This window comes from Myotis daubentonii, chromosome 6, assembly GCF_963259705.1.
Source record: "Myotis daubentonii chromosome 6, mMyoDau2.1, whole genome shotgun sequence".
Lineage (NCBI taxonomy): Eukaryota > Metazoa > Chordata > Mammalia > Chiroptera > Vespertilionidae > Myotis > Myotis daubentonii.
The window spans coordinates 6,615,792-6,637,381 of NC_081845.1; the positions used below are offsets into that span (position 1 = coordinate 6,615,792).

At 45.0% G+C, this 21,590-nt stretch overlaps 1 protein-coding gene across 1 annotated transcript in view; it reads left to right on the forward strand.

Moving 5' to 3' along the window:
• The window catches only part of NOX3 (NADPH oxidase 3), a 52,954-nt gene that overhangs the window by 16,137 nt on the left and 15,227 nt on the right, over positions 1–21,590 (forward strand). Inside the window, 4 exon segments of the mRNA XM_059699988.1 lie at positions 1,461–1,590; positions 6,710–6,802; positions 8,576–8,829; positions 15,393–15,555. Of these exon segments, the coding sequence (XP_059555971.1) occupies positions 1,461–1,590; positions 6,710–6,802; positions 8,576–8,829; positions 15,393–15,555 (640 nt within the window).

Sequence of the window (21,590 nt, forward strand, 5' to 3'; positions counted from 1 at the left end):
TACAAGAGGATTTCAATGGGCAGTGCTCCATTGAGATATTTTTTAATATCCAAATACCATTTCATAAGATGGCATTTTTAGTCATTTTAACTGAGTTGAAAGGCTTATTTTGGGATAAGGGCCTCATCTAATCTTCTCAGCTTGAAGTATTTTACAGCTACTGTTTACAGCAAAAAGTAATTTGCAAATTTCCAGTAAAGGAGGATTATTGGGATGTGTTAAAGCCCACTAATCTTCCTATTATGGGATGGCATAGATGAAGACATAACAGATTTTCAAAATTTTAAAGACAAGGCATTGGTGGACTGTCTTGAAGTTTCTTTAGGTAATATAGGGAATGTTGCCTAGAGCCTGAGAATGAAGGTGTTAATAGTACAGGTTCTTTTCCTCCGGCTCCCATGTATTATCTCCCCTTCTTGTATCTGGGGAGATTCAGAGATAGTTTTGCTTGTCTAAGTCAAAGGGGTGTTATCAAGCTTGGATGACTTCCATTAGCAGATGGGGACAAAGGCCAAGAGGCCAGCTCTCCGGCCATTTCCAAGGGCATTGCTGCTCCCTCCCCCATCCCTCTGATGCAAGGAGGCGCGTGGTGCTCCACAGGCCACCCAGGACACGAGCCTTTGTGATGCTCACCTTTCGCTGCCTGTGAGAAACATGTTTCTCAAAAATAAACCAATGTATTTTATTCATGAACACTTAGGAGATGAGCAACTGCCAGATTTCCCAACCTCAATGTCTTATGCTTCGCAGCCTGGGCACCCACGGGTACATCGAGGAACTTGTGCCAAAGCTCCTAGTCAAAGGTCAGTCAGCACTGCCTTTGTGGCAAATACAATACAGAAAGACTACAGGCCTCCATCCAGCCCTCTGTGCGCAAGGCTGGTTTCTTTTCTCGCTCTCGAGTTTGACAATCTAGTCCTGAAGACGCACTTCACACTGACCTACTTTGACCCTGTCAAGCACTAAGGGAAAAATATCATTATTCAAGGCACTTCCTCTGACTCCTTCACCTAAAAACTTCTAGGTGCTCAGAAACAAACCAAGAAGGGTAGAAGTTAAATAAACCTACAAAAGGCTCAAACAGTACAAAGTTAGCCAATTAGCCCGAATCAGCAATCAGGATGAGATGGAACCTAATTAAATTCAACAGTCTACAAAAGGATGTGTTCAAACAATTTCCCTTCATTATAAATTCTCTAAAGCAGACACTTTCCACTTAACACAGGATCCCACAGAGGGCCACTTCTTTTCTGGGGTCTTCAAAGTTACTCAGAGCTTCTTAGGCTCCCATTTTTAAAGGTGCTGAGGGAAAGGAATGGATGATAACCCACTGCGAGACAGTGGAAGTGTGATTCTAGAGCCCCATTGTGGACTATATATGTGGCATCACAAGACTACACAAAATCAATATAACATGTTGGGGTTTTGTTTTGTTGTTTTGTTTTGTTTTTAATGGCAAGTCGGATTGTTCGAGGCCAAACTCCTGAGAGCCTCTTGCGACACAACGTCACCTTCTGTAGAGACCACTACGCTGAATGGCAGGCGGCTGCCCCGTGCCCCGTGCCTCAATTTTCTGGCAAGGAGCCTTCGGTAAGAATGAACCCAGGAGCTTTTAAAAAATAGCTGTCTCCATAGTTAAAAGAACTAGAGCTCTTTTATGCTTGAGAAAAGAACAGCCCATGTCACCACTAGACAAAGCCAAGTCTTCATTAAGTGTGCTAATGGAGAAATCGAGTTATGGATAATTTTAAAAAGAGCTTTACTGCCAAAAGCACTCTGTCGGATTTGATATGTGTTCTACTTACATTGAAATGGGGATGTCTCATTTGTGGGAATTCATAGCACCACAGCACAGTAAGGTCTCGGGGGGGATTTAGAAAGACTTCCGGTGTGCTTCCATGGTTGAGCATCAGACCATGCACCAAGGGGTCGCTGATTTGATTCTTGGTTGGGGCACATGCCCAGGTTGTGGGCTCGATCCCCAGCAGGGGGCATGCAGGAGGCAGCCAACCAATAATTCTCTCTCATCATTGATGTTTCTATCTCTCTCTCTTTTTCCCTTCCTTTCTCACTAAAAAAAAATCAATAAAAACCTATTTTAAAAAAAGAAAACCACCTTTTGTTCTCAGCGAGCCCAGCTCCCTATCCTTCTACTCCACTCTGAGAATAAACAGCATCACTTCTCAAACGAACATGATGCAACAACCAAATGAGAACATGTCCTCTTTCTAAGCTTGCCTCCCTTCTTTCTATAGCTTATGGGATAGAAAAAATTGTGGTGTTCATGCATTTACTTTCTGTTCTAATTAAGCTCCCACAACTGAAATAATGACCATAGGAGCCAAAGAGACTTTAATTAGAGTGGATGGTAGTGCCTGCAAGATCTCAGAAGTAATGTTTCCTGGTGTGCTGTAATCATTTCTGTTGATGGCATAGGAACATAGAAATAATAATCCTATTTGGTCTTCTCGGGTATCTTAAAACAACACAAACCTTGGGATGGCTGGGTGATGTGAAAAAAAAAAAAAAATGAAGCCCGGAGATTAAAACTTGAAGAAAATAAGTTAAAAAAAGAAAGTCATAAAAAATGGACTCGTAGTATTTAACAGAATATAAATCGTGGGATTTAGGGAATTAAATCATCAACTTTGGAAGAATAAAACAATCAACTTTTTCTAAAATCCTCAAATACATTAAAGTAAGCACTGGATTTTAAGGTGAAAACTGCTGGGAAGAATGTTTCAAACAGAACGAACTGGAATAGATGTGCCCATAAGACTGGTTCCTTTAATGGCCAATATAGATTGTCTCTGTCTTAAACTCAACTATCGGTAGCCAGTACCCAGCCTGCATATTAATGGGGAACATGAATGCCTCTCTAAAATTTCCAGCTCCAGCGTCTCCATAAAAAAATCAATATCTCCCCACACCTCATGAATACGGACCAGAGGCTGCTGCCGGCAGCAGCAGATGCCCGCATTAATTATCATTAAAAGGGAGAACTTACCCATCTCTCTCACTCGCCCCTGCTACACCTCCTTGCACACCCAAACTCATGGTGTCACTCTTTCCTATTATTTTTAATGGATCCTAATTCAAAGCGTGTGTGGGCTGTGCAATTACCGCTTGGCTGGGTGCGCAATATTCTCTCTGATGTCTTAGAGACGCTGAATCCAGAAGGCATCCCAAGGACAAGGAGGGACTCCTGCAATTCACGGCACCACATGCACCCTGTTTTTGTAGGACTTGCTCTTTGCCTCCCTTAACTCAGTGCATTTCCATGGTGCTTTTATCAATGGACTATTTCAATTCACCCTCAGCGGTGCACTACCCCCCACGTTACATCACCTCCTAGAAACTGAACTGACCAAAGGAACCAATTATACCTTGCAGTCCCTTCTCCCTGACTTGTCTCACTGCCCCTTTTATCTTGAAACTCAGACACCAGATTACACTCAGGCATACAAGACTCTGGATTCTAGAACCGTTCATGCGATCCACTCTCAAAAGATACCTGGTCTCCCTTAGCCAAAGAAGCACCTTGTTGCACTGAACTATGGCATCAATCAGTAATAATAAATACCAATAATAAAGGCTGAAGCTTTTTAAATTATTAGGGATGACAGCAATGCTACAGGGAAAGTTTTAACTGCTGCAGAGTCAATTCAGCAAACTTTCTCCAAGTGGCTGTTACACGTTTGGACCTGCACTCGATGCAGGATTCAGACACGTGGTTCCTGCCCTGGAAATCTTATTGTTCATAAGCTCACACATAAAATAAACTCAAAGCCAGCATGTTCTTATTTTCTGGTAGGAATGAAAAACCAGAAGTAAAAGTGGAGGAAACAAGTTTCGTTACTGCAGCTTTTAAATCAAAGTGGTTTTTATTTCTGTCATAAAATACTCACTGTACAGTGACTTTTTGAGTATTTTTGGAGAAGAAAAAATAAAGCTAAGAATCCACAAAGTATGTTAGCATTTAGGAAACTTCGATAGTAAACAGTCGGGCCTCTTTACTTAGTAGATGGAGAAATGGATGCCCAAGAGTTTAAATGTCTTACCTACGGTCACAAAGGCATTGCCAACAAAGCCACATCAAGAAACCAGAGTTCCTAACTCCGTGGCCATGAACTTTCACCGCTATACCCTCCAGCATCCATTCTGAATCTCTGGCCTCCTCCCACCTCTCACCTTGTCAGCTCTCCGCTGCTACCTATGAGTATATGTCCCCAACATGGTATTTATCTCTGTTAATAAAGCTAAAACATGTAAGATCTTGGAGATTACCCAAAGTAATCACTTCTTCCAACCCATTTTATGAAACAGAAAACTTGACCATAAAAAGGCTCAAGACTTGCCTGAAGGCATAGGGTGATGTGTGGTAACCACAACACCAGAAGCTGGGTCTTCTGACCTACCCCTCCACCTGCCCTTGTTGCTCTGTGCCTTGGCCCCCTTGGCCTCCCTCACCTTGTCTGCATTGGTTATTGCTATCAGGATAATCCTCTGAGATATCCTCTCCCTCACGCCCCAACTTCCAGCTGCTCCAGGACTAACTATCACAGCGGAACTAAATCGGGCTTTCTCCCCCTGAAGCAATTTGTTGACTAGAGTAGACATAGAGCCGAGGATGAATAGCTTACATCCTCCTTCCTGAGGAGCCAGACGAAGAAAACGAATCCATTCCATCTTATCAACATGGAAAAATCAGAGACCGTGCCTGATTGGACACCCCGAAACCAAGTCTGTGATGTCTAAAACTTTCCAGAATGTACATGGAAGATTATTCATAAACATCCATAGAGACCATGTGAATGTCTTTGCAGATATCTCTCTAAATTTATCTAGAAAGAATTGTATTCTTGCTATTATTTCTGTATATATCCAGACCAATTCTCAAAGCATTTTTTGGTTCATTTGAGCATAAGCGACCGAAGGACTTGTTCCCTAGGTCCCCTTCCCATCTTTTCCTTTACTCTGCCTCGGCCTCACCTCGGCCTCACCACGGCCTCACTGACAGCGACAGTGTAGGGGGACAAAGGGTCATTCTCTCTGCTACTCTGAACATGTTGCTGAGTGCTATTGAGGCAGACAAGAATAGGTGGGTCAGATGGCTTTGTGTTGCCTGCATAAATCAAGCCTCTTTCAGGTAAACGAAAGGCTCTCAGGGGAAAAGCAGCGAAGGCTGATGTAGGTGAGAAGAGGGGCCATGCAGACACACCCAGAAATAAGTAAAAGAGAATTCGCAACAACAAGAAAGATAACAGGAATAAAAATAATGCTGAAGTGCTTGTGACCTGTCAACAGGAAAGATGGAGCAGGACAGCAGGTAAGGGCCTAGGGAGTGGTGAAGACAGGGAGTCCATCGGTGACAGTTCCCTGGACATTCTCCTGTTCCTAAGATAGTAAGAAGGTTGTGCTGGGTTTAGTGAACCAGGGAGGGAATTTAGGGAAATGGTGAAATGGGTGGAGTTACAGTCCTGGGTTTCTGTGATCTAGATCTGTCTCCCAGGCAACTCATACCCATTCTGGTTCTTAATTCTACACCTGCAAAATTACACTAGACCTCCAAGAACCCTTAACATCCTGAAATGCAATGAATAAGTTTCTAATGTTTTGTAAAACAAGTGTCAGTACCTATGTCAGTGCTGGACAGGAAGAAGTGTGATGACATGGTCAATGCTGGAGGGGGCATTGGGGTCCTAGAAGGAGCACAGCCCAGGGTGCCAGGCACATTGGGGTTCACGTCTTACTGTGCATCTTATGGCCTCTGTGCCCCTGGACCATTTGATCTTGCTGAGCCTCATTTCCACTTTACTTCTGTAAAATAGAGGCCGTACCATATGTCCTGGGAGCTTGTTCGGTATAAGACCTAGGAGGAGCCTTCAAAATTTTAAAGTTCCTATTTGTTTCCTTTTAGGGAAAGAAAACACCTTATGTTGTCCCCAACCCCTGAGACAGGGATAGCCTGCTGGTCAAATGAGCACCAATCATGCAGTTTATACTCAGAAAAGGCCAACAGGGGATGGGCTTTAGTGAAAACAGAAATGCTCACTGTTACAGTGCTCACTGTTCCAGAGACCGTCACCGTGGGAACTGTAACAGTGAGTCGAGGCTTTTGTTCTGACTCTGTAAACATGGATTGAAAATACTGAGAAACTAACTTCCTGTTTTATTCCAGGTCACGTCGGCTGTGCGTGCATGTGTGGATGTATATGTGTGTGAGGGCTGGGGGTACTTCTTCAGGCAGACCCCCAAGTTGTGATGCATTTTGGCCCCCTAAATTACTGTTTGAAATGTTTTTATTTCATTTCCCATGTCCGATGTTGGCTCAGTAATGTAGCTTTATAAGCTTTTGACTTTGGCTGAGTTTGAGAGCATTTATGACCCCATCATATGGAACATAAACATCAATCTGCTTTCTTATTTCTTTGCAAATTCAATTATTTCTAATTACATAAAGGCATCATTGATCAAGTGAGCATAAAAACCAATACAGAAGAGTTTAATCTCCTAAATAAGCTTGTAGACTTCAAGGAATAATTGAATGTTCTAGTATTTAATACAAGGAGACATCTTTGTTGTTGACAACTGGCCCAAAGTTAAAGGAAACTGTCTAAACCCCATAATGTAACATATTGATTTGGTTCAAATTGAAGGTATTTGGATTCAATTTTCATTTCCTTTTCCTCTCTCTCTCTCTCTGCAGGCTTGGAAATGGGTTTTAGGCCCTGTGGTCCTGTATGCATGTGAAAGACTAATTAGGTTCTGGCGATTTCACCAAGAAGTTGTCATTACAAAGGTATGCATGTAGCTTTATGTCGGAATAAAAGCCTGCGTGTAGATGGAAATTTTTTATTAGCCCAAGTTTTTAATTTGCCATCTTTATTGCAGAACTGTCTGTAATTTAGAGGCTCATCTTCTGTGCTAATAATTGCTTGCCTCCTGCACATCCTTTCGTGTGACTAATTTAACCAAAGGCAGGGACCAGGGCTCCCGACTGGTGCACTGAATTCTGATAAAGGCTGTGGGGCAGCACACGCATTGGCTGTATTTCTCTCTATTTCAGTTTCTCTCCAGAGGGACTGAGCCTGCTTTATACTGGTCATGGCACCTTGAAGTATAATCACTTCCTTCACCACGTTGAGCCACAGATTCTGCAAACACACAAATGAGACGCATGTGTGTGCAAGCCCATTCTCATTCCTACAATTACTGAACAGAAGATAGGGGAACAGTCGCTCTCAGGTTCAGAGAGGGGGGTGCTGAGGGCCTCAAAATGGAGAGGAAGGACATAGGGTGAGCTCTACCCTGGAGAATGAGTGGCACTAGCTTGGTGGTAGCATTTTCCAATCTTGCCAACCCTACCCATGGCTCACCAATGTCTACCTCGTGCAGGAGGAAGATATGAGCAGACAGACCAGGAATACATGGTCTAGGAGTCTGAAAAAGTACCAAATACTCTGCCCCCAGTTTTTTAAATGTCTAAGAGGAAAGTATCTGCTAACCAAGCCCCATACCACTTTGCTAATACAGTATTACCAGAATACTATATCCCTTTAACTGTCTTCATGAGAGCAGAAGCCTAGAAATTGCTCCATATTTCTGTTTTAAGTTGTTGCTACATTGCTATTTTCAAGCTAAGCACCAAAGCCTACGAGGCTGTATCAAACGCTAGACAGTAAACGTCTAGAAATCTACTAAAGCTGTTACTGGGGAGACAGTTTCGCGGCAGAATCAGAACGGATATCAGTAGGGAGAGGAGAAACAGAACTAGTGATTAAAATGCGGCGAAATTCTCGTATATGTGGAAAAATATCGTCACAGAATCTGGACATGAGATTTTGTTCCCTTGTAACCCTTGCCGCAATAAAAGACCTGGGACCTGAAGAGATTTTTCAGAAAACCGATGGGAATCTAAAAAAGGGAACTCAGTTCCTTGCCTCTGATAAGCAGCAGGTTATAAATTTCTTAGAACCATGATAAGAGCTTTGCATGATGCTTCCTCTACTAAAACTCAGAGCGCGGGAAGGAGATAGACGACACGTGACTCAAACAAAAGGAACCCTTTCAGAGTGAGTTTGAAGAGGGTTTCCCACTCACAAGGAAGACAGACCAGGGTTCATTCACAAAGGATTGAGAAGCGATTCAGATCCTTTAAAACAGAACCTACGTTTTTAAAACATGGAGATAATTCTGTGACTACTTTCATAACTTGAAGCATAATGACGTGCAATACGTGATGTGCTAATGTATATTCTCTTGGGTCCGGTTAACTGTGCTAAGAAAGCGTGGCCATCTTAGACATAAAGTCACGTGCTGGACATCACGTTGCACCTGGGTGCAGCTACCCAAGTTTCAGACATCACGGGGATGGAACTGAACTCCAATCTCACTGCACTTGCCAACCAAGACGTAAACATGATGACAGAGATGCTGGGAGGCTCATTACAAATGCTATATGTAAACTATACTTCAAAAAAGCCGATTTAAAAATGTAAAAACCTTGATGTGATGAAGGCTCTTCTTATTACTTGGTTTGAGTAGAAAGACCAACTCCCTTGTTCTACTCTAGGTGGTAAGCCATCCGTCTGGGGTTCTGGAACTTCACATGAAAAAGCGTCACTTCCACATGGCACCCGGGCAGTACGTCTTGATACAGTGCCCGTCCATATCCTGGCTGGAGTGGCACCCCTTCACCCTCACCTCCGCGCCCCAGGAGGACTTCTTCAGTGTGCACATCCGGGCAGCGGGAGACTGGACCGCAGCTCTGTGTCGGGCCTTTGGAGCTGAGGGCCAGGCCCCGAAGGAGCCCTGGAACCTGCCAAGGTTGGATCCCATTCCCTTTCTGTGTGTCAGGTGGAATATTTTTTAAATTAAGGTATTTTAGTGCGTCAACATGCTACCAAATTTAGCAATATCTGTATTGCTAAATCTAATATCTAGATGGTAAGTTCGAGTCCATTTCTTACATTTGAGAATCTATATGAAAACTACACTCATTAAGTTCTGGGGGAGTCAAGCGTATGGATTTCCAACTGCACAGAGGCTGGTGCCTCTAACCCTGCATTGATCAAGAGTCAACTGTAATTTAGAAGATTTCTGATAGAAGCAAGTATATTTCTTTTAAAAAGAGAAATGTTCAACAAAGGCAGGTGATGATTCAGGGAGAAGGAGAATTTTGCTTTCCCAGATCCAAATCATCACGTAGTGGATTATCCGCAGCCTGTGGTGAGTAAGACAGCCCTGTGAACTTTCTGCTGTTAGGCTGAGGTCTTTATATTTGTGAAGTTTGGGCTTCCTAAGAAGCATGCTTTATGGTCAGAACTGATCTGCAGGCTCCAGACACTGGAGAATAAGCTAACAATGCCAGATCGAGGCTCATAAAATGACACCATGATCTGACAGTCCAGTCCTTCCTCCAGGACCTCAAGAGGTCTAATGCAAGCAAATGATTTCATTTTGCTACAAGGAAGGACCACAAACTGAGTGGCTTGAAATAGAAATATCATTCTCTCACAGTTCTAGAGACTACAGTCCAAAATCTAGGTGTCTGCAGGGCCATCCTCCCGCTGAAACCTGGAGAGGAGAATCCTTCCTTGTGTCGTGTCTTCCTAGCCTCTGGTGGGTTGACCAGCGCTCCTTGTTTCCTTGGCTGCCCGCTGCAACATTCCAGTCTCTGCCTCTGTTGTCACACAGTGTTCTTCCCTCCTGTGACTGCATCTACATGTTCCTATAACCTCTACTTATACACACACTAGTCATTGGAATAAGGGCCCACCGACTGTCTGGCCTCGTCTTCACCTGATTAATTGCAGCTACAGCAACCCTGTTTCCAAATAAGGTCACATATCACCTGGGGTAGATGATGCAATCCAGAGCATGACAGACTTCCCATGTAAATTACCACCCTTTGGCTCCTTCTAGAAAACAACGGCTTAATGTTGATTCCCACTCTTACTGCAGGATTACCAGATAAGCACACAAAGCCTGTGTGTAGGGCCCCTGATAAACAGGGACACACACACACACACACACACACTCACACACACACACACAATGTTGAGAAAAACATTTTTTAAAAAATTGATGTATCAAGAGATTCTCTCTCCTGCCATCCTCGGAGGGTGGTGAGCACTGTAAAGACAGCCCCAGAATGGAACTTCCTGGGGGCGGGATGTTGTCTGTTCTCTTCTGAATGGCCAGCACCTAGAACAGTTTCTGGCATATGGTGGGTGCAGAGCAAATATCTGATAAATGAATAAATGAGCTCCTGGACCCAAAATGGGTGCTTTAGCTCATTTAATTTAACAAGTATTTACAGGTGGCACAGCAGGCACTGGAATGAATTTGAAGCACAGAATCTAATCAGTGTATCGTCCTCTTCCCCCCTTCCCGTGGGACACTGAGCTGTACCTGCACAGCACGGGACTTGGCTTGGTTTAACGAGTAGGAAGAGCCGTAAGCTTTCCTTCCTAACATTAGCACTAAAGAGTGGTGCGATGCCACACCAGACCAGAGCTCCGAGTCAGATGCTAACACCTGACTCTTCCATGAAGACCTTTTGTTTTATCATGGAAAAGAAGCCATGTAATAGGATTCTAAGATTCAGAATGCAAAATAAATGCTTCATAGGGATAAAAGCAGGCACACACACACACACACACACCCCACTGGTCCTTCATCCTATTTGCTAGCCTGGCCTCTGCTCCGGGCATACAGATATTCAGTCTATTAACCAACCTTTCCCTTCACAGACGAGCTAGCATTTCAGCCAATCCCCCAACAATGGCTCCGAAGGTGTTTCTCAGAGGTCCGTATGCTTTCTATCTGGGGAGGGCCTGACAGGACCCCCCCTCCCCCCCCGACACACACATACCCCCAAGGCCCCAGGCTCCTGGGCTCCACCTCCTGCTCCCTGCGGGTATCAGCCCTTCTTGTTTCCCTCACACAACAAGCACACTCTCCCCACCTGGCCGCTGCCTCTCCTCCCACCTGGGATGCTCTTGCTCAGGTTTGTGCTCCCTACTACCCTCAAGCCTCTGCTCAAATGGCTCCTACTGAGCCCTTTCTTTCTTTCCCTCCTTGAGCCCAGCTGATGCTTGGTGTCACTTTGCTTGTGACCACCACCGGACACAATAAACATCTGCTTGTTTTGGGGGGGGTTTTTTGTGTGTTTTTGTTTGTTTGTGGTTTTTATTAATCCTCCCCCAAGGATATTTTTCCATTGATTTTTAGAGAGAGTGGAAGAGAGAGGAAAGACAGAGAGAAATATCCATGTGAGAGAAACACATTGGCTGGTTGCCTCCTGCACAAGTCCTGACCAGGGTCCAGTCCGGGGAGGAGCCTGTAACCGAGGTACGTGACCTTGACCAGAATAGAACCCGGGATTCTTTTGTCTGCAGGCCGACACTCTATCCACTGAGCAAAACCAGCTAGGATGACATCTGCTTGTTTACATCTCCCTCCCCACACTAGAATGGACGTTCCATGAGTAAAGGCACCATATCTGTTTGGCTCACTTTGGTGCCCCCAGAGCTAGAAAAGGCCCTCACTCTTAGTTGCATCAATAAATATGTAGGGAATAAATAAAAACGTGTCGTCATAAACAGTGCAGCTCCCTTTTATTTGTTCAATTCATTTGAACAAACATGTATGTGCCAGCACAAGTACTAGCAGTAAAACCAAAAAACCTAGAATTTGTTTATATCTTAACCCAGGAAGAACCAGCATTTTATTAGAGCTCCTTAAATGACTTTATCCCTCAAAGGTGTTTTAAATGAAATTAAACACGGGGAGAGAACTGTAGGTTTTCACTGCTTTTGGATCCAGAAAGGATTTAAATCCAGCCCCAGGGAAACTGGCCAAGGAACCCAGAGCAGAAGCAAACTGAGGCAAAGAGCAGGGTCAAGAGCCTTTCTCTGAGCCCAGGAGAAAGGGGGAGCATGTGAGCTCCTTTAGAAGACTTTCTCAGAGTTGATTCTGGAGTTTTCTGCAGTGTGACCTGCCTCTCGGAGCCAGGGCTCCAGCCTCAGACAGCCTGGGTTCAAAGTCCCAACTGTATGTGTGGCCCTGAACCGCCGCGCCTCAGTCTCCCCGTCTTAAAATGAAGATGAAATAGCAGCACCTGAGGCTTTGTTTAGGATTAAATGTGACAGTCCCATAAAGGCCTTAGCATGATGCATAAAAAAAAAAAAGTTAGCTCCGAGTGGAAGGTGCGTGAGTGTGGGTGGGTGGGAGGTAATCAACCAAAGACCTTGAATGCATATATGCATAACCCATGGACACAGACAATAGGGTGGTAAAGGCCTGGGACAGGGAATGGGGGGTTGGCTGGAGAGGGTTAATGGGGAAATAAAGGGACATATGTAATACTTTCAACAATAAAGATTTTGTTTAAAGTTAGCTATTATTATTAGCAAAATAAGGAAGGGCACTTACCACAGAGATGACAGCCAAGGGGTGATTAGATAAGGAGAAGCATACTGATGAATAAACGTCTCGAGTTCAGAGAGACAAGACTAGCCCAGCCAGCATGGCTCAGCGATTGAGCATCCACCTATGAACCAGGAGGTCAAGGTTCAATTCTGGGTCAGGGCACATGCCCAGATTGCAGGCTCAATCCCCAGTGTGGGCGTGCGGGAGGCAGCCAATCAATGATTCTCTCTCATCATTGATGTTAATATCTCTCTTTCCCTCTCCCTGCCTCTCTGAAATCAATAAAAAGATACAGTTTTAAAAATAAATTGGGGGGGAAAAAAAAGAGGCGAGACTAGAGGTTGATGAGGTGAGTGGGGGGAGCTGCTAGCCATAAGCAACGGGGAACAGCCTATGTGGGTGCTGGAAGGGCAAACTGCCTTAGAGGCTGCGTTGTTAGAAATTCTCTGAATCCCAACCAAAGAGGAAGCAGCTGAGCGAACTTGATAAACAGGAATTTGGGCAAAGGAAGCCATCTCCAGATCGTGAGAGGTCTTGAGAAATGAGGACATTTTGGTCCAAAAAGAATAAAGTGTCATGATAGCTACCGTCAAGTATGTAAAGGCCTGAGGTGCAGGAAAGAGAAAAGACCTAATATGTGTGTGTGTCTCAAGAAGACAGGAGGAGCGCGTTGTCAGAAGATGCTTGCGTGAGACGTGGAAAAACACTCTCTCCTTAGAGCTGCCCCTGAATGGAGCCAGGTGCCCTGCAATTTACTCTGAGAAAATGTCAGCTGTCAGGGAGGTGGCAGGAGGGATGCCTATATTAGGGAAGAGGGGCTGACTATTTCTTTTCCTGTCTCTTCTGACTTAGGTTCTCAATTCTAATTATGCAGAAATTTGTATATTATCTATTTTTATGGATTATATGACACAATTTTTCTTTGGATTTAATTGTTATCTTTTCAAATCAGTGTCATATAAATCCCCACTATGACTAATTATAAAAGCAATTACCAATAGGACATGTTAATCCACGGACAGTTTCACCTTTTCTCTCTCAATTCCCCTTCTCTAATTATTTATGAAATAATCTGCAGTGGGCTGAGATACCAACCCTTTCCGGTTAGCGACCTTTTATTTTTATTTTTCCATTTCCATATATCCATATGTAATAAAGCCTTGTTAATTAAGATTAACTTGGGGAGACTTCATTTGAATTATTAGGAGGTCTGGCAGGTGGAATATTTTTAAATAAACTCAATTGAACTTTCACGGCACATCCTAAGCCCAGTGGGCCAAACTGGGGTGCCTTCAACAGACACCCCTTAGGGAGTGGTTATGAATAGCTTAGAACCCTTTTAATTAGCATATCTTTGTTCATATGTAAATGTGTGCTTTTGGAATAGTTGACTTTTTTTTTAATACATTCTGCTGACTGAAATCTTTTAAACATTCCCTTTACAATTTATTCAACAAACTGCTAGTGAACAACTGCATGCAGGTGTGAGGCACTGGGGTGCAGCAGCAAGCAAAGGCCGACCCAAAACAATCATGCACGCACCCCCCCAAAACAGGTGTAAAATTGCAACTGTGACGAGGGCTGCAGAGGAGGGTACGTGTGCTGTGAATTATATAAAGAGGGCTTCAACTAGCCTAAGGGGTCCATGAGCCTTCCCCAGGGTAGTGATGATTGTGATGCAACTTAATGAAAGGGCAGCTATTAACCCAGGAAGGGGAGAACTTGGGGCAGAGTATTGCAAGTGATGACTTGGGTTATCAAGTGCAAAGGGCCTGTGGCACAGTGGAGTACTGTTTGTTTTAGGAAATGACAGAACAGCCAGAGTGGAGAACTGGTTGTGAGAACTGGAGTGGAAGCCAGGGACCAGTCCAGCCAGGACCATGTTAAAGACAATTATATTTATGCAGTGCATATGCTTTCTCCTTATCAAGACCAGTTTGCTAAGCAAGGACACACCCGTGCCACCCTGGCCTAATCGTTACAGAGGTTGAGTGTGCACCGTCTAAAACAACCTGTGTTAGAAATTGCATGTAACTGACAAATGACCTCAAAATGTCTTGTTGATTTCAAACAAATGGCTTCCATTAGGCTGAAATTATATAAATAGGTGGTACGAAGGTGTGAGACCGAATAAATAAAAACGGGGGAGAGAAATATATTAACGAAAGAACAGATAACCTTGGAAACCACCTGGAGGCCCTGCTTTGTTGCTCTGGTGGCAGCGAGGAGAATAAAAGGAAAGAAAGGCCCTGCCACTCGGCTTCATGATGCGTGGAGCCCAAACAAGCGTCTAAAACCTGGAAGAAGAGCGCCCCCTGGAAGAGGCCTGAGCTCCAACGGGGGAGTCCGGGCATTGCCCCTCCCTGAAGGGCACCTGGGCCGACTGTCTGGTCCCCCTACCCCCCACCCCCTCCCATGTGGCAGCCCCTATGCTCGCGCTGAGTCCCAGCTCCAGCAGGGCCTGCAGCACAGAGCCAGCTCCCCGCTCACACTGGCAAGCACGGCCCCTGGGGGCACAGGGCCAGCTCCCCGCTCACACTGGCAGGCACGGCCCCCGGGGGCACAGGGCCAGCTCCCCGCTCACACTGGCAGGCACGGCCCCCGGGGGCACAGGGCCAGCTCCCCGCTCACACTGGCAGGCACGGCCCCCGGGGGCACAGGGCCAGCTCCCCGCTCACACTGGCAGGCACGGCCCCCGGGGGCACAGGGCCAGCTCCCCGCTCACACTGGCAGGCACGGCCCCCGGGGGCACAGGGCCAGCTCCCCGCTCACACTGGCAGGCACGGCCCCCGGGGGCACAGGGCCAGCTCCCCGCTCACACTGGCAGGCACGGCCCCTGGGAGCACAGGGCCAGCTCCCCGCTCACACTGGCAGGCACAGCCCCTGGGAGCGCTGGGCGGGGAGGCCGGGCCCCTGAGCGCCGGGCTCTGACCACGCGGGCGCTCTGCTTGCAGGCTGGCCGTGGACGGGCCCTTCGGGGCCGCGCTGACCGACGTGTTCCGCTACCCGGTGAGCGTGTGCGTGGCGGCGGGGATCGGGGTCACCCCCTTCGCCGCTGTCCTGAAGTCTCTGTGGTACAGATGCTGTGAGCCGCAACCGCCGCTGCCGCTGAGCAAGGTAGGGAAGCAAGCACGTGCCCACCTTCCGTGGAGTCCAAGGCTCCACGGCCCGGTATCTATCATCTGCCGACTCTCGGGGAGGATTTTAATGAACTCGGAGGGATAAACTCGAGGATCCTTCGCTGTACTTACGTTCTTAAAAACCTCCATTTAGTATTGCATTGATGAGAAGGGTTTGTCTAATCTTGTTAAAGATGACAAGACATAAATTTTATTGCTTCATTGCCATTGCCGGCCATGTAATTGCTCATGTCAGTAAAATGCGGCCCGGCTGCAGATGGCTGTGTGACTGGGGCGCAGGGAGCGGCATTAACAGGCTGCCTTCTCTGGTCTCCTCAGCTTGATACTCCGGTTGCAAGGGTACAATTCAGTATCTTCCTCTCATGGACTCCAGGTCTTAATAAGAAGCAAAAATGCCATCATGGGGTGCATTGGCTTGCTTACTTGGAGTTGTCATCCATCCCCAAACCTCCCTTTGGCCGTTTCTTGTGTGTCCTCTGACTAGATCCTCATGGTTGCCGTCCTCTCTCTGTGCTATGGGGAGACTCTGTCCCCTGCGTTAACCCTCCCAGGACCGGCCGCAGACCCGAGAGCCCCGAAGAAAGGGAGCCTTGCTCAGACAGTGGTGTCAGCTAGGAGGAGCCAGGAGGTCAGGCGAGCCTGGTTCTGGTCCTGGTCCTGATTCTGCTACCTCTTGCCTGGTTGACACTTGGGCTGCAGTGTCCTCATCTATCAAAGCCAGATGCTTGGTGAGATCAGCATGTCTCAGTGAGTGTCCTATGGAGCATTAGTCATATGCTGTGGTCCACAGAAGAACTTAAGAAATGCTAGTACAGATGGCACCCTAGCAGTCACAGCCTCCGCTAGCCTATTGGACACGCTCTGTAGAGAACCTCATTCAGTTTGCTTCCCCACCCTCCTCAAGCGTATTCAGCCATCGGAGCTTTCTGCACCTGACATTTATTAGGGACTATCACTCATTCCTAAGGCAACGCCAGGCCAGGACAGCGCTACAGCTGGGGCTTCCAATTAAGAAGTAAGAGCAAAATTAGCTATCATTTTAGGAACTTCCACACATTTTCCCATTTGATCATTATAATCTTCCCAACAACCTTAATAAAGTAGATAATAAAAGACCTGTTTCCCAGATAAGGAACCTGAAGCATAGCAAGACAAAGGGACTTTCCTGAAAATACATGGATACGAAGGGGCAGGTTCAGGATGCAAACTCAGGTCCATCCGGCTCTTTCCATGACATAACCAGCACATGGTAGACAAACCTCCTGCCATGGCAGTGCGGGCAGACCGTGGGGATTCCTGGTCAGAGACTCCAGCTCAGCCTGGTTCCATTCTCACCATAAGCATCACCTTGAGTGAGTCAGTGCATCTCTTTAAGCTGGATTTCCTGATCCATTTATGGAGAAATAAGAATCCGTGCCCAACAGGACCGTAAGCTCAGAGAGCTGGTAAATATGAGAATGGGATTTTGAATCCAGGTCCTTCTTGTGCTAAAGCCCATCTTCTTTCCTCTACACAATCTATAATAATAAAAACATAATATGCTAATTAGACCGGACGTCCTTCTGGACAACCTACCGGACGAAGCCAAGGCAGCGGGGGCCGAGGCAGAGGTGGCAGAGGCTCCTTGCATGAATTTCGTGCGTCGGGCCTCTAGCAAATTTAATAAAGTGTCTTAGTCTGTTTGGGCTGCTAGCACAAAACACCATCACTGCGTGACTGTAACCAGCAGGCCCTTAGTTCTCTAGTTCTAGACGCTGGGAAATCCAGGATCAATGTGCTGGCTCACCTGGTGTCTGACAAGAGCCTGCAGGCTTCTTGGTCTATAGACTGCCGTCTCCTAGCTAGAATTGTCCTCATCCATGGCAGAAGGGCACGGGTAGCTCTTCGGGGTCTTTTCAGCAGCAGTCACCTTTATTGGTTTGCAGTTTGTAACTCAATGAGGAGGAAAAAAGATACAGATGTCTGGATTTATTATAAGGACACTAATCCCATTCACGAGGGCTCCACCTATATGACCTAATTATCTCCTAAAGACACCCTCTACTCCAAACACCATCATGTTTAGGATTGGTTCCAACATATAAATTCTGAATGGACACAAACATTCAGTCTATGGTACAAAGCAAGCAAAACAGCTACTGTTTTAAAATATATATTTATTGATTTCAGAGAGGAAAGGAGAGGGAAAGCGAGATAGAAACATCAATGATGAGAGAGAATCACTGATCTGCTGCCTCTTGCACGGCCCTTGGCCAGAATCGAACCTGGGACTGACCCTTCAGTTGGCAGGCCAACACTCTATCCACTGAGCCAAACCAGCCAGGCATAGCTATTGTTTTCTATATTTGGGTTCCACAGCAATGCTTTGTTAGGGTTGATGATCATTTTCAGTCCTCCTAATCTTTTTCTTTCCTCTTGCTGTCTATCAGGTGAAACACCCTTAGAGACGTGTCTCCTTGCTGCATGGTTTTCATTCCACTAAAACTTACATTTCATGTGACCTGATGATGATGGATTGTCTCACTTTCATTCACTTATTCACTCAATGAATATTTATTTATTTACCACCTAGTATATGCCAGGCCCTCTCATACTGATATGAAAAGCCCAGAATTCTCCTCACACCAGACTTAAAATACCTCACCCTTCTCTTAACATCTACCTCTTTACCTCCTGCATGTTCAGGCAATATCTTATTTCCCATAGCTTCTTTAGTTATTACACACACACACACACACACACACACACACACACACACACTACAAATTTTGAATAAATGAGTGAATAAATGTCCATGTGCCCAAAAGAATAAACAAATGGCTTTTGTGCAATTCTCTATAAGAGTCTAGGTTACTAAGGTTAATTCATTTTTTTTATTTAACCAGAAAGACTGTTTGTTCAGTAATTTTATAATAAAAATAATGCATCCAATTATTTTACTACAAATAGAGTGGAATAAATCTTATAAAAACCCACAAAATCTTAAAGTCCATATAGGAACCCTTAAAATCTTAATACTGCCTCCTCTCTCAGCATTGCATTGTTATTCCTGGGTATTGTATGGGGTGTCTCAAGGCTGTTTTAATGGGAGGGTTAGGCAGTTAACACACAACTATAAAACAGGGACATTGGTCGTTATTCCAAACACAGCAATTGAAAATAAAAAGACAATCTTTTATATAACATAAAAACTGGGGGTAATATTGGGTCAAAACTCAACCGAAACTAAAGGTAGAAACAATGGTGTATGGGAGCTAAACGCATAGAATCACAAACAACTTGAGGGTCTTAGCCTCCTAGCTTTGCACATGACAACAAAAGTCAGCATCTGTCCTTGGAGTGGAAGTGATTTGTCCAAAGTCACCCTGCTGACTAGCCACTGAGTCAGAGTGGGAGCACGTGTTTCTGATTCCTACGTCATGAAAGTGAGATTCCATGCTATTGACAGTTTAGGCAGAAAATTACACTGATCCACTTCCTTCGAATCTTCATGCATGAGAAACAGTTTAAGAAGTTTCTCTGTTTGTTTGTTTTTTCGTTTATCTTTATTGTTGGAAGTATTACAGATGTCAGATGCCCCCTTTTTTTCTCCATTGACCCCCTCCACCCAGCACCCAGGTCCTGCCTTCTCCCTAGGCCTTCCCCACTCTATTGTCTATTATGAGAAGTTTCTCTGTTTTAAAGCATGTTCATGTTTGTATGAGTGCGGCTATAAACATTAGGCTTATGTGACTAATGTTTGTCAGAGCCACCCACATGCTTTGAGATATAAATACTACTTCTTCCAACTAACCTGTCAGCATCTATAGAATTTTTTAAAGTGCAGCAGAGCAGAGCAGTATATGGTTATCTAACAGCATCTTAACAATTATAGATCTAGTTTCCAGATTGTTCTCTTCTGTAACAGGAAAGAGGAAAAATAGCATCTGGGTTCAGGGCTGGAATTTTAAGCCTGAATGGTGAACTAGAGTGGATTGTTCCTCCCTTGGTAAAGCACCAGTTGGCACAAAGGCATACATGTTTTTGTAAAAAGCCTCATGTTGCAACTCTAAAATTTTAAACAAATTGCACCAAACTTTTCTCTGTTGTTCCCACTGCAAACCATTTTTCTTTCACCCTTTTCCTCTTCCACGTTATTCTAGTACACGTCTAAGTAAGATGCAGAATAGCCAACAGCACACCTGCTGCTTCTTTCCAATCATGTGTAGCACTTCCTATTGGAAGTTAAAAATTTCTTCCTAACAGTCTCTTATTTTTTTAAAATATATTTTATTGATTTTTTACAGAGAAGAAGGAAGAGGGATAGAGAGTTAGAAACATCGATCAGCTGCCTCCTACACCACCCCCACCCCCACCACTGGGAATGTGCCTGCAACTAAGGTACATGCCCTTGACCGGAATCGAACCTGGGACCTTTGAGTCTGCAGGCTGAAGCTCTATCCACTGAGCCAAACCGGTTAGGGCTAGTCTCTTATTTTTTTAAAGATAGTCAGGGGAGGTGGAGAGAAAGGGGGAGAGGTGGTTCGGAGGAGACTTCCCAAGAAAGCAGAACAATAAGTATAATAATGATGGCTTGCGGTGAAGAAAATGCAGGAACCGTGCATTTTATGAAAGGAATGCTTTGAACCCAGGAGTAAAAGCCAACCTTCACTTAGCAGAAGGCAGACGAGCACATAGGCTCCTTTGAGATGAGGGAAGGGGGATGATTGGTTGAGGAGTCTCTGATGCAACATGGTGGAAGCTGAGTGCTGAGGCGTATACATGCCCCATCGCCATGGATGCCCTCCGGCTCCTGCCTAACGGATAAGATTAATTCTGCATCACACTCAATTTGTGAAAAGAGCTTGAAAAAAATTAGGACAGTTTGCTTGTGCAAACTGTCAAAATGATGAATGAAACAGGTGTGTGCACGTGGGGAGGGCGTGGGAAGATTGCTGACATAAATATATTGGCTTCCACATTGTAGTTTGCCCCGATGTCACAGCCGTGTAGGCAGAACTGAGAGGAACCAGATGAGTGGGTTCATTTTCTTAACTGCATACGTAATCCTCACTCTATAATAGAATAGGTTATAGGAAAACCGAGGTAATCTAATTTCTTCATAAATGGTCTTCCTTCATCAGCTCTAGAATATACAACTGTGCTAATGGGTATTTATAGTGTGTCCCATGCAAAATGGCCTTTGGGTTCTTAACCTAATATAATAAACAGATAATTCAAATAAAAAGACAGCCTGGGCCGGTGGGAACAAGATGAAGAGGCCAAGAATGGCAAAAATCCATACTCTACTTAAATATATTAATGGAACAAAGGCAGGCCTGCTCTCTTTTCTAATGAATGAAAAATGCATTTAATTGAATCCGTTTAGTTTGAGAAATCATTTACTTTCACTTTCCCGCGCGGAGCTGTGGCTACTCCTGGAATTGATCATGTCTCCTGGACACGTGGAGGGTGGTAATATCTGAACGGGGAGCACGAGGCCCTGGTTGCCCCTCCAGAGACACGCATTCTTGTCTTTCACCAGATGGGACCCAGACACTTCAGTCATCCATCAGACCTCACCGTTGCCTTATGGGGAGGTGACCAGTATTAATATTTCTAATATCTTGGTTTATTAACCATACAAGACTACAGTGGCCTTGTAAAAGATTCAAATAAAATACTCAAATAGTCAAGAATCTTCCTTCATTAGTCTTCCTCCCCAGACTAACCAGCACCAACACCTTGCTCTCCAGGGGGTGCACCATTAAGTGCATCTTATTCCGTTCCTTTTCCATTCACCTGCATGAACATACTCATCGATGCTCATATGCAGGGTGTGATTTTATTTTTGCAGGGTAGGGAGTGAGAGAGAGTGAGAGGTGTGTTTTTTGTTTTATTTTTGTTTTCATTCTAACATGGCTTGGAGCACATTCAGTGTCATTACCTGCTGATTGACTTTATTTTATTTAACGCCTTCACTGTATTCTGCAGTAAGGGTATCTCACAATTTTGTCACCATTCTATTATTGA